The 11,717-nt window shown below is 60.3% G+C and overlaps 2 protein-coding genes across 7 annotated transcripts in view; both read left to right on the top strand.

Moving 5' to 3' along the window:
• Positions 1-4,186: 4,186 nt before the first annotated feature.
• GGT6 (gamma-glutamyltransferase 6) lies at positions 4,187-6,722 on the top strand. 4 transcript variants are annotated; one of them, XM_021694871.2, is made up of 4 exons: positions 4,187-4,396; positions 4,993-5,195; positions 5,283-5,396; positions 5,664-6,722. In XM_021694871.2, exons 1-4 carry the CDS (start codon positions 4,260-4,262, stop codon positions 6,695-6,697), a joined length of 1,488 nt encoding a protein of 495 aa, XP_021550546.1. In that variant the 5' UTR covers positions 4,187-4,259; the 3' UTR covers positions 6,698-6,722. The 4 variants fall into 4 exon arrangements, with proteins under 4 accessions (XP_021550546.1, XP_044777425.1, XP_044777426.1 ...); XM_044921490.1 differs by having other exon boundaries at positions 4,993-5,201; positions 5,307-5,396; XM_044921491.1 differs by lacking the exon at positions 5,283-5,396.
• A 1,477-nt stretch (positions 6,723-8,199) lies between these two features.
• Positions 8,200-11,717, top strand: part of MYBBP1A (MYB binding protein 1a) — an 18,420-nt gene continuing 14,902 nt past the window's right edge. For all 3 annotated transcript variants that reach the window (XM_044921869.1, XM_044921870.1, XM_044921871.1), the window contains exons 1-8: positions 8,200-8,661; positions 8,807-8,902; positions 9,567-9,650; positions 9,738-9,812; positions 9,911-10,018; positions 10,992-11,167; positions 11,257-11,424; positions 11,543-11,660. In XM_044921869.1, coding sequence (XP_044777804.1) covers positions 8,455-8,661; positions 8,807-8,902; positions 9,567-9,650; positions 9,738-9,812; positions 9,911-10,018; positions 10,992-11,167; positions 11,257-11,424; positions 11,543-11,660 — 1,032 coding nt within the window. In that variant the 5' untranslated portion in view covers positions 8,200-8,454. The remainder of the gene's footprint in view (positions 8,662-8,806; positions 8,903-9,566; positions 9,651-9,737; positions 9,813-9,910; positions 10,019-10,991; positions 11,168-11,256; positions 11,425-11,542; positions 11,661-11,717) is intronic.

Below are 11,717 nucleotides of genomic sequence, written 5' to 3'. Positions count from 1 at the left end.
ATCCCAGGAACCGGAGATCATGACCCGGGACAAAGGCAGACGCTTCACCAACTGAGCCAAACAGGTGCCCCTGTTCCTGCAGTTTTCTGATGGTTATTGAAGGGTGTCTCACAATATGGTAAGATCCACAAAGGCCGGTCCAGCTGCAGCATTCCTGGTTGACAGGCTGAGACCAACACCAGACACCATCGTTGTCCCCATCCGACTTATAGACCACAGTGGCATTCAGAAATTATTAGCTTCGCGCCAGCATTTAATAATCCCAGAAAGACATGACTATTTCATTTCCCATGTGCACAATTACTATGGCAAATGGCATACACTCATTCTAACACTGCTTCCTCTCTCTGTTCAGGTTGTTCCTGAATTGTTCAAAACCATTTTCAGTGGTTCCTGCAACTGGAATCACCTGCAGTAATTTTTTTTTCTTAATACCAATATTCTGGGCACCTCACAGAGAATCACCTTGAGAGGAAAAGCCAGTTCTTCTACTCATTGCCTCCCAGTCTGTAACCAGAGTCAAATCTGAGCGTGTCCCGGGGGTCAATTATAAAGTCAACCCGAAGAAAGGTGTGTGCACGCACGCACCTGGCAGGCCTGAGCTGGAGGGACGCTGAGCAGGAAAGCCTTCCCCGGAGCTTCGGGAGCCCGGAGGACTGCTGGCCGCTGGCCCCACACCCTTCCTTGCCTCTGGGACCCCTTTGGTTGGATGGAGCAACCAGAGCCTGCAGGATGTGCTTTGTGGACTGGGGAACAACCAGGCCCCGGAGGAGGTCCCCGTGCACGCCTGAGAAATGGGTCTGTGGGGCATAATTCCAGCAGCAGTTCTCTGGGGAGCTTTCAAAGCCTCATGATGACTGCGGCTCACTTGCAGAGATACTGAGTCAGCTGGTGCTTGATGGTGGGGGAGGGGCAGACCAGGATCGTGGTATTTTAAAAAATCGACGGAGTGTGAAGAGCACAGGGTGATATATGGAAATGTTGAATCACTAAATGCTACACCCGAAACTAATATTACACTGTATGTTAACCTAACTGGAATTTAAATAAAAACTTAAAAAAAAATTGACAGAGGGGCACCTGGGTGGCTCAGTGGGTTAAGCGTCCGACGCTTGATTTCGGTTCTGGCCATGATCTCAGGGTCCTGAGATCGAGCCCAGCTCAGAGCCTGCTTAAGATTTGCTCTCTCTCTCCCTCTGCCCCTCCCCCCTCAGCCACAGGTGCACACACCTGTGCTCGATCTCTCTCTCTCTCTCTCTCAAAAAGAAAATTGATGGAGTGGTTCCTGTTGCAAAAATCACTAAAGGGCTAGATAAGGCAGCTGTCCCCCATGGGAAACCTTTTAAACATACAGATGAATCACCCACCTAAGGATTCTGACTTAATTATTTAATTGGTCTGCCTGGATCTTAGGAGCGTTTTAGCTCACCGGGTGATTCTAATGTGCACCCAAGACTAGGAGAAGGAATGAATGCATCTTCAGTCCTACACTCAGAGGGAGAGCCACCGGTGAGTGTGTGCGTGGGGTTGCTGGGTGTGAATTATCCAGACCGCTTTAGCATCGTGAGATTGAAGCCCTAAAGCACAGAGGGAGTAATTGCTTCCTGGACCCAGTTCCCGTGGGGGCTGGGGGCGGGTTTTCTGACACCAGTGAGTTCTCCTGGCCTCCACTCATTTCTGACCCTGCGTACCCGGAGATAGGGTCAGAGTCCCCCGGGTAAGACTGTCCCCTCTCTTGCTTCAGACCCCAGTAGCAAGTGCATTGTTCCCAGTACTTCTGACCAAATGGCTATGAATCAGAGGCTCCCGTGCCCCCTCCTCAGGTTCTGTTAATCTGCTAGAGCGGCTCGCAGAGCTCAGGAAACTCATTCACTCATTAGATCACCGGTTTATAATAAAGGGCACAACTCAGGGACAGCAGGTGGGAGGGAGGCCCAGGGCGAGGTGTGGGGCAGGGGCAGGGCCGCCGCGCCCCCTCCAGGAGCCCCATCCACCAGCACCCCCGCGTGCTCACCCTATTCTTTTTGGCTTTCGTGGACGCTTCATTACTTAGACACCATCGATTAAACCACTGGCTTTTGGTGATCGATTCGACCTCCAGCCCGTCAGTCGTCCGTCCGCATTGGTCAGTGGGGGGACTGGGAGTTCTCCTGGCCTCCAGCCTCCCCTTAGGTGGGGTCCAAATGCCACCTCATTAGCAGACAAAAGGCACCTTTAGGCCTCTCAGCATTTAGGAAGTTGCAAGGGTCTTAGGAGCTCTGCGCCGGAAACAGGATGACGAAACCTAGATCTCTTCCTATAAATTGCAGTCCCAGGAAGGAACGCACGTCTCTGGAGTGTCCAGTGTGTACCAGGCACCAGCCTAAGGGTTTTCAGCGAATCTCCTGGTTTGATTCACACCTCAGCCCTGGGAGGACAGATGTTGTCACTCCTGTTTTATGGAAGTGGCGTCAAGACTCCCCATAGCTACACCACGTACCCACAGCCACGTGGTGAGTCCGTGGCAGAAACTGGACCAGATCTTAGGAAGGAAGGACCGACCCTCATTCTGAGATTGTAACCTTCCCTGGTTTATGAAATGAGAGCAGATGGTCTTTGTGACCCCCTCCCACACACACATCCCCTTGGCAAACAAAAAGGAGGCGACCCTCTGCTGGTATCTCCATATGGTTGGTTCAGTTTTTATTGGGCCGAGAAATCAGAAACCCCGGAAACCAGCTTAGAGTGAGCTGAGGGGAAGTGGGAGGCAGCAGGTGTCCGTGATTTTTTGTGGGTCAGTGCTACTCAAATTGTGGTCCCAGGATCACCCAGGAGTTAGGAAAGCAGAGTCAGAACTCGGATCTCACAAATACCCGGAGTGATTCCAATGCACCCGGAGTGGAGACCACCCCACCTGCTTGTGAAGAGGCCAAGAGAAAGGGGAGGGGCGGAGAGCCACGCAGCATTGGACGATTTCTGTGATTGTTGTTTCAATGTAGAAAATACTTGAGCTTTAAAAAAAATAAATGAAATAAAATGTACTTCCAGAAAAGAGCCTGTCATAAATGCACAGCTGGATGCATTTCAACAATGGCACATTCGGGAAACCCACATCAGACTAAGAAACAGAACCTCATCCGCACCGCAGAGGCCCTCTCCCGCCTCCCCCAGTCACCACCTGCCCTGCGATCTCTGGGCCCTAGCAGCAGACAGAATGCGTCGTCCCACCTGGCCCCGGCCCGCGTCACTGCTGGGGAGATGCCCTGCATTTCCGCGCTCGCCTGAGGAGCCTCTGCCCGCTTCCTGCGTGACGTGGGGCTGGCCGCGTACCCGTACTTAGGAGGGTATCTGTGCCCTCGCCCTCCGGACGTCGTAGACAAGGAACCAGCACAGAAATCATGAAGCTGCAGGACAGAAGGGGTCAGTGAGGCCGTGGGGTCCTGGGCCAGCGAGAGGCAGGAGCCGGGAAGGGCTGGGGACAGAACCAGAGGCCGGGAATGGTTTTCCCCTTGCAGCGGGGAGGAGAGAACCCAGTGGGGGTGGCCTTGATGTGGCTGCATGACATGGGAGGTGGGGTCATCCGCCGGGGCACATCGGAGGGTCAGGATTTGAGGCCAGGGAGCTGGAGGTGTGAGTGGTCATGGGGGAGACGGGTCGGCATGGGGGACGAGCGCGCCGAGGCTGGGGTCCACGGCGTGTCCCACAGCAGCCTTCTGGGGAGTGAGACCTCGCCACCGAGCAGGTGCCAGGGACTCAGGGTCAGGGCCGTGGGCCCAGGAGGTCTGCAGTGCCACCCTCTGGCAAGAGCCGCAGGACATGCCCCGGAGTCACCTTCCCCACCCTCCAGGTTGCTCCCCAGACAGAGAAGGCCGGGCTCGCCCACGTGGGCACCTAGTCACATGCCGAGCCCTGACCCAAGCCACACTGAGTCCCGAACGGGCCGGGGATCCAACGGCTGCCTTCCCAGAGGGTGGGGGACCAGCGGGAGTCCTGGCTGGGTCTCAGGCTCGCGGCTGCGGTCCCCGGGGCTGGGCTCCTCCTTCCTCACGGAGCTGCACCCCCGTCCCAGGCTCCCCAGCCCTGTGAGTCCCCAGGCCTGTGCCCTGATGGGGCAGCCTCGCACGCAGACTCCCTGGCCTCGCGCCCTGCCCAGACCTGTTCTAGATTCCACACCACCCTTCCCCAAGGCTGCCTCCACACCCCCCAGCCAAGCGCAGGTGAGGCTGGGACTCCACAGGGAGGCTGGCAGGCTGCAGAGCTGGTGTGTGCACCGCAGGGCCATGGAACCGCCCGCAGGGCCGGTGCTCTACCAAAAGCTGCTTCTCTGGGACCCCAGCTTGGGGTCTGAGGACGACGAGGAGGAGGAGACATCAGAGCTGGTCGCTCCTGACACCCAGAGGCCCCACGACTCCTTGGGGTGAGTCAAGGAGGGGCCTGGGCACCCGGCACCTCAGGCCTGAGGCTGGCAGGTCCCTCCCTCTGGAGCCCCCAAGGTGGGGACGGAGGGCGGACACCCCCACGCTTGGTTCGGCTCCGGGAACTTTCTGGGTGAATGGAGAGAAGCGGCACTGCGGCCCCAGACCTGGTCTCCACCAGTCAGTCCAAGGTCTGTGTGTCTGAAGGGACGTTCGTCCCAAGCCAGGCGCGCCGGCTACTCTGTCAAAGGTCCCCAGCCCCCACCCCTGGTGCAGGAGGCACCTGCTGGGCAGGTTGGAGCCTGGCTACACCCGGCTGGGCTCTGCTCCTCAAGCCGGCCAAGTCCACCTCAGGCCTCCCTCCTCCTGGCTCAGCCCTGCCTCTCCCCAGAGACCCAATCCCTGGCTGTCCTGTTTCCCCAAGCCCCTGCCAGTCCTCACATCTCCTCTACGCTGTGCCAGGAGGCCCTTCTCCTTGGCGACCGTGCACCCCTCTCGCAAGTAAGGCCACACCTTTGGGGAAGTATTCGCTGGGTTCCCTCGGGACTCTTGGTTGTCCCCCTGCCCCGGCCCTGGCTCAGGACACCCCTCTCGGCAGGAACAAGTTTGGCGGGCTGCCCGGGGTCTGGGCCCGCCTCGGTGCCGCCCTGCTGCTACTGGCCGTTGCCTTCTCCCTGGCCGCGAGGCAGCTCTACACCGGGGGTGACCCGATGGCAAGCCTGGGCTCAGCAGCCGCCCGGCCCGGCGGGCACCCCCACCACCCCGGCGTGTACCACCACGGTGCCATCGTCAGCCCTGCAGGTCAGAGCTGGGGAGCTGCTCCGGGGAGGGGAGGGCCCGGGGCCCTGGCCCCTGGCCACTCCCCAAACAGTGTCTTCCTGGCTGTAGCCACGTGCTCCCACCTGGGCCGAGAGCTGCTTGCCGCCGGCGGCAACGTCGTGGACGCAGGAGTGGGAGGAGCTTTGTGTCTGGCAGTGGTGCACCCCCATGCCACAGGTCTAGGTCAGTGACCCACGACCCCAGGCGTGCTCCGTGACCTGGAACTCGGGCCCTGACCTCAAGGCCGCGTAGTGGCAGGACCTAGGCTGTGGCCCCTGCTCCGCGGTGCACATGACCTTGACCCCGGGGCCTACTTAATGACCCCCATCTCCAGGCGCAGAGAGTGACTCCCGACCGCAGTTAGCGCCCTGCACCCAGGGCCACTGCGTGACCCTGAGTGACCCTGGCCCAGGGCCACTGAGTCCCGTGTGACCGCTCTGTCTCCTCCAGGTGCCATGTTCTGGGGTCTCTTCTACAATAGCACCTCGCGCAGTTCAACTGCCCTGACATCCGGCCCGGCCCAGACCCTGGGCCCTGGCCTGGGGCTGCCAACCGCTCTGTCCACCCTGCGCTTGCTGCACACGCACTTTGGCCACCTGCCCTGGCCGCGACTGCTGGTGGGCCCTGCCACGCTGGCTCGAGAGGGCTTCCTGGTGGATACAGCCCTGGCCGCGGCTCTGGCAGCCCGGGGCACAAAGGGCCTCTGTCCGCTACTATGCCACGCCGATGGGACGCCCCTGGGCCCCGGGGCCCGAGCCACCAACCCCAAACTGGCAGCTGTCCTGCTCAGAGCAGCCCTTGCCCCCACCCCAGAACTTGCTGGGGACGCCCTGCTGAGCCTGCTGGTCAGAGACCTGGGGCTGCAGGGGCCCTCGTCTGGGCCCACGCCCGCCCTGGAGGCTGCACTGCAGCTAGCCGTGCCGCAGGGCATCCTGTCCACCACCCCCAGCCCCTCGGCTGGTCCAGAGCTGCTGACAGTGCTGAAGGCAGCCCTGCGCTCCGGAGGGCCCAGCCCCGACCCCTGCCCAGCGCCCCTGCAAGCTCCCGTGACCCCTGTGGGCAGTGTCCTGGCCACCATAGACAGCAGTGGCTCCGTGCTCCTCCTCGCCTCCTCACTCAACAGCTCCTTTGGCTCTGGACACCTGTCCCCGAGCACTGGGGTGCTACTTAGCAACCTGGTGGCCAAGCCAACGGCCAGTGCCTGGGCCTGCCCTCTCATCCTCCATGGCAGTGCGGATGACACAGAGGCTGATGTGTTGGGGCTGGTGGCTTCGGGAACCCCGGCAGCAGCCAGAGTCATGACTCATGCCTTGCTCAGTCACCTGGCTGTGCCCCAAACCCAGGCCCAGCCCCAGCATCAGCAGGGACCGACACCAAGCACTAGTGTTTGTGGCCAAGGGATCCTGCTCCAGGTGGCTGCTCAGGCAGAGCACGCCCACGTCTCCAGTGTCCCCAGTAGCTGCTGCACCTTCCAGGGGTTCTAAGTGGGGGGACGTGTCTAGCAGGGGGTGGGAGGGTGGGGGCCTCAAGCCCCGAGGCAGGAGCAGAGCAGACCCCGCAATGATGAAGTGCATAGACAGTGCACGTGAGTTATGCGGTCACTGCTAGCTCAGGCCCACAACCTCCGGCCTGGTCAGCATCCTGGACTCCAGATCTGGCTCTTTTCTCAGCTAAGGAAACAGAGGGTATTGGGGAAAGAGCCCCAGGACCCGGGGCCAGCCCCGAGTTCAGATCCAGCTCTGGGAAGGACAGGCAGAAGAGTGCCAAGCCCCTGCCTTGGCTCCAGGCCCCGTGGGCAGGGCAGGCAGAGCTTGGGGTACTGCTGGCCTCTCTGTCTTCGCCTTCAGGCCACTCTCTGCCGATCTCTCTCAGCTGAGCTGGAAACAAAATAAAGATCCAATCTCCTGTGCCATTCCTGCTTCCCAGTTTCTCACCAGCCTGTGAGGTGCTTGGTGTCGTGGCCTCCCCCTTGGGCAGCACAGCAGACCCACACCCGGAGAGGCAGAGCCTGGGCCACTGTCTTCCAGCTTCCCCTGCTCTGCTCACCCTCTGCTCCTGGGGCACCATATACATGAGGTACACGTCTGCACCTCACTTCCTAAAGCAGCAGAACAAGGAAGGGGGTGACAGGAGGAGCAGTGAGGCCCAAAGGAGCTGGAGCTGGGGGCATGGGACTTAAGAGGGGGGTGTCGGTCCTGATACTGCCCACCGCCCGCGTCCCCCAGGGCTGGGGTCTCTCCGGATTACAACCCTCCAGAGACAGCTTCTGCAGTCCAGATGCAGGGGTGACCCGCAGCACTGCTCCCTGCCATTGCAAAAGTCCTCTCTGATTTCGTAGAACTCACGTCCCCAGCTCAGTGAACGGCACCACCATCGACCCAGTCACGTTAGCCCTCTCTTTCCTTCTCCCCCACATCCATCACCCCCCCAGCCAGCTCCAAATTAGCTGGGCTCCGACCTGCTCATTTCACCTCGCTCCAACCCACCACGGTCCCGAAGTATTCTTGGAGCTTCTCCCTCTGCGATCCCGCAATCCATGCCCCACACAGCGCCAAGTAATCTCTTAAAGATGTAAATAGGATCAAGACTTGCCCATGCATAGAACCCTCTAACTTCCCAGCCGCGCTCATACTAAAATCCCAGAGTGAGGGGCTCCGGGGTGGCTCCGTGGGATAAGCGTCCAACTCTTGGTTTCCGCTCAGGTCGTGATCTCAGGGCCGTGGGATGAACCCAGGTGCAGGTTCCGCTCATCGGGGAATCTGCTTGAGACTCTCTCTCTCTCCCTCCCTCCGCCCCTCCCCTGTCTAAAAAAGATAATCTTTAAAATAAATAAATAGAGGCACCTGGGTGGCTCCGACAGCTGGGCGTCTGCCTTCAGATGGGGTCTTGATCCCAGGTTCCTGGGATCGGGTCCCGCGTCGGGCTCCCTGCTCAGTGGGGAGCCTGCTTCTCCGTCTCCTCCCTGCTCATGCTCTCTTCTCGCTGTCTCTGTCGCTCTGTTTTTCTCTCTCAAATAAATAAATAAATAAAAATTTAAAAAAAAGTAATAGCCCCCCCAGTGACTGCACCAGGGCGGGGCTGGCCCCGCCCCAGACCCCGCCCCAGGCGGCTATGCTCCGCCCCTGCCCGGCAAGGCCCCGCCCCCTGCCCGGCAAGGCCCCGCCCCGTGGCCTACCCAACGCGCACGCGCCGCGACCTGACCCGGAAGAGGCTGTCTTCAGAGCCCACGTGTTCGCGGAGCATGGCGGAGATGGAGAGACGGGGCCTGGCCGAGTCTGTGTCCCCCGCGGGGGCGGCCAAGAGCGGCCCCCAGCCCGCCGACCGTGAGGGCCTGCTGAAGCAGAGCCGCGAGTTCTTGGACTTCTTCTGGGACATCGCGAAGCCGGAGCAGGAGACGCGGCTGGGGGCCACGGAGAAACTGCTGGAGTACCTGCGCGCGAGGCCTCAGGTGCGGGGCCTGAGCGGCGGCGGCCCGGGGGCTGGGGCTCGCGGCGCGCGGTCGCGGACCGGGAGGCCCGGGGGAGCGCGCTCGGGGCGGCGGTGGGCCCGTGCGGGACGGCCGTTCTCACTGCGGGCCGCGCTTGGTTCGGCAGGGCGCCGAGATGAAGTACGCCCTGAAGCGCCTGATCTCCGGGCTCGGGGTCGGGCGAGAAACCGCCCGGCCCTGCTACAGTCTGGCCCTGGCGCAGGTGAGGGGGCGGCTCCGGGAAGGGGCCCAGCCGTGCTGCGCAGAGCGGGGGAGCGGGGAGGGCGGACTCTCAGCTGCGAGCGGAGGCGGTGGTCGGGGCGGTGGTCGGGCGGCCTCTGGCTGAGGCTCGGCGCCCCCCGTGGAGGCTGTCTGCGGACAAGCAGGTGGGCTAGGAGGCTGAGCACGTTTTCTCTTTGGGCACGTGGGTCGCCCAGCGTCCGTGGTGCATTTACTGGGCGTAGTGAGCTCTGGGGTGGGTTACCTCGCCTTTGCAGGGTTCAGGGCTCTCTGCCCTCCAGGGGCACTCCGCTGGTTGTAGGCTGCCCCTGAGGCTCGTGGGCAGCTGGGAGGGCATTCAGGACCCAGTCCCTTAGGAACCCCCTTGGGGGCAGCCCAGGGCAGGCCGTGCAGGTAGAGTGGGAGTGTCAGCCAAAGGAGGTACTCCGAAGCCTGGGTGGGCCTGAGGCAGGGAGGCAAGACTGAGCTCCCTCTGAGCAGCGGTGTTCACACACCAGCACTGTTCAGGGGGTGAGCAGTTTCAGAGGCACCCAGGGCCTCTGGGCAGAAGTTGAAGGGAGACTTGGGAGGAGGTGGAGGTCTGCTGTGTGGGGCTGGACCTCCCTGCGCTGAACCCCTCTCGCCCTCCTGCTCCAAACCCCTGGCAGCTGTTACAGTCTTTCGAAGACATCCCCTTGTGCAGCGTCTTGCAGCAGATACAAGAGAAGCACGACCTGCAGAAAGTTAAGAAGGTGAGAGTTAGTGGCCTTTGGGAGACTGGCAGCCCCAGGGTGGGGTTCCTTGGGCCCTTTTCACTGGTGTCTGAAATTCTTTTCTAGGCAATGATGAGACCTGCTCTTTTTGCAAACCTGTTTGGGGTGCTAGCCCTGTTTCAGTCAGGCAGGCTAGTGAAGGTAAGAGCTTTGAGGTCAGGGGGTATGTGGCTGGGCTTGGCAGTGGAGGGGACAGTGGCATGCCCTGCTCATAATCTTCTTCCCTCTGTGGGCACCAGGACTCAGAGGCACTGATGAAGTCAATAAAGCTGCTGCAGACCCTGGCCCAGCACTACAACCACTTGCAGGAACAGCCCCAGAAGGCCCTGGTGGACATCCTCTCTGAGGTACAGGCTTATCAGTGTGGGGCTTCAGGTAGAAATGCTGAGAGAGCAGGGAAGACGTGAATGCTCCAGAGTAGCATCATTCTGTAGGAAGGTATTTAGCCTGACATACTTGAAGTAAAGTTTGAGCACACAATCGGTGTAAAAGTTTGCAGAGGTTTTTTTAACGTTGTGCTCACATCGAGTCACTAGAATCCAGTGTGTATTTTGTATTTAGGGCCCACTTGCACTGAGATTAGCGCATTCCAAGAACTCAGCGGCTGCCATATTGGACGGCACAGTTTTAGAATAGCACCTGTCACGTGACGAGCATATAAAACACATTTGCCATTGTTATTTTGGACAGAGCTGACCCCCCAGGGCCCCGCTGCCCTGCTTGGGAAATGGAGGTGGGCTAGTACCTAGAACCCTTTGCTCTTGAGGAAGAGGCAAGGACCTGAATTCAAATCCCAGCTTTCCACTTGGGGCACCTTGTATAAGAAATGAGCTAGTCCTTTGGGGCACCGGGGTGGCTAAGGTGGTTAAGCATCTGCCTTTGGCTCAGGGTCCTGGGATGGAGCCACATGTCAGGCTTCCTGCTCAGTGGGAAGCTTATTTCTCCCTCTTTCTCTATTCTTTGCTTATGCTCGCTCTCTGTCGCTCTCTCTAATAAGTAAATCTTAGAAGAAAACTAACTAGTCTTGAAAAAATCAAAAGAGGAATAATTAAAAGGGTAGCTAATTAGCGTCAGTGGGCTAGTTACTAAAAATCCAGGTTCCCAGGACTGGAGGTGGGGTGAGCTTTTTAACAAACACCTGTTGATGATTCTGGTGCTTAGCAGGGTGGATGGTGGCTGTCCCGCCTCAGACTGGCACTGTGTCGGGGCCTCACAGAAGCCTTGCAGGTGGAACAGGGCCCATAGGGCTCACTTCACAGGGGAAGTGGCACAGGATGCTGGGAGGGAGCGACCCTCCCCCAACCTGTGTCCTCACCTCAGGTCCCAGAAGCCACGTTGCAGGCGATCCTGCCGAAAGTCCTCAAGGCGGACTTGAATTCAGTGCTGGGCTCCCCTGAGCACCTGGAGCTCTTCCTCTTGGCCCAGCAGAAGGTGCCGGAGAAGCTCAAGGAGCTGATGGGACCAGTCAACTTGTTCTCAGATGAGAACATCCCCAGGTGTGAGGGAGGTGGGAGGATGGGCTCCCCCAGGGACCCTGTTGTCTGGTTGGCCCACGCCCCCTGAGTCCCCTCTGCCCCCTCCCCAGACTGGTGAGTGTCCTGAAGACAGCAGCTTCTTCTGTGAAGAAGGAGCGCAAGCTGCCCGCCGTGGCCCTGGACCTGCTCCGCCTGTCGCTGCAGGAGGGCAGGTTCCCCCGGTTCTGGAAGGAAGTTGTGGAGCAGGGGCTGCTGAAGAAGCAGTTCTGGCCCGCCAGGTGCGCGGGGCCCTGGCCCTCTGCCCCCCCTCCCCGGCTTGGTGGTGGGGCGGGCTCGGGCCCCGAGTGCACCCAGCACAGCCAGGCCTCTGACCAGCCTCTGCCACGCACCCCTCAGCTACCTGTGCTTCCGCCTGCTGGGCGCGGCGCTGCCTCTGCTGTCCAAGGAGCAGCTGGCCCTGGTGATGCAGGGGGACCTGATCCGGCACTTTGGGGAGCACACGGTCACCGCTAAGGTGGGTACTCCCCCCCCCCCCCCCCCCCCCCGGCACGCCCGCCCTCCCCCTCGGGTC

The sequence above is a fragment of the Neomonachus schauinslandi genome, chromosome 15 (assembly GCF_002201575.2).
Source record: "Neomonachus schauinslandi chromosome 15, ASM220157v2, whole genome shotgun sequence".
In the NCBI taxonomy this organism is placed as follows: Eukaryota; Metazoa; Chordata; class Mammalia; order Carnivora; family Phocidae; genus Neomonachus; species Neomonachus schauinslandi.
This window is presented reverse-complemented; position numbering and strand designations above follow the sequence as displayed.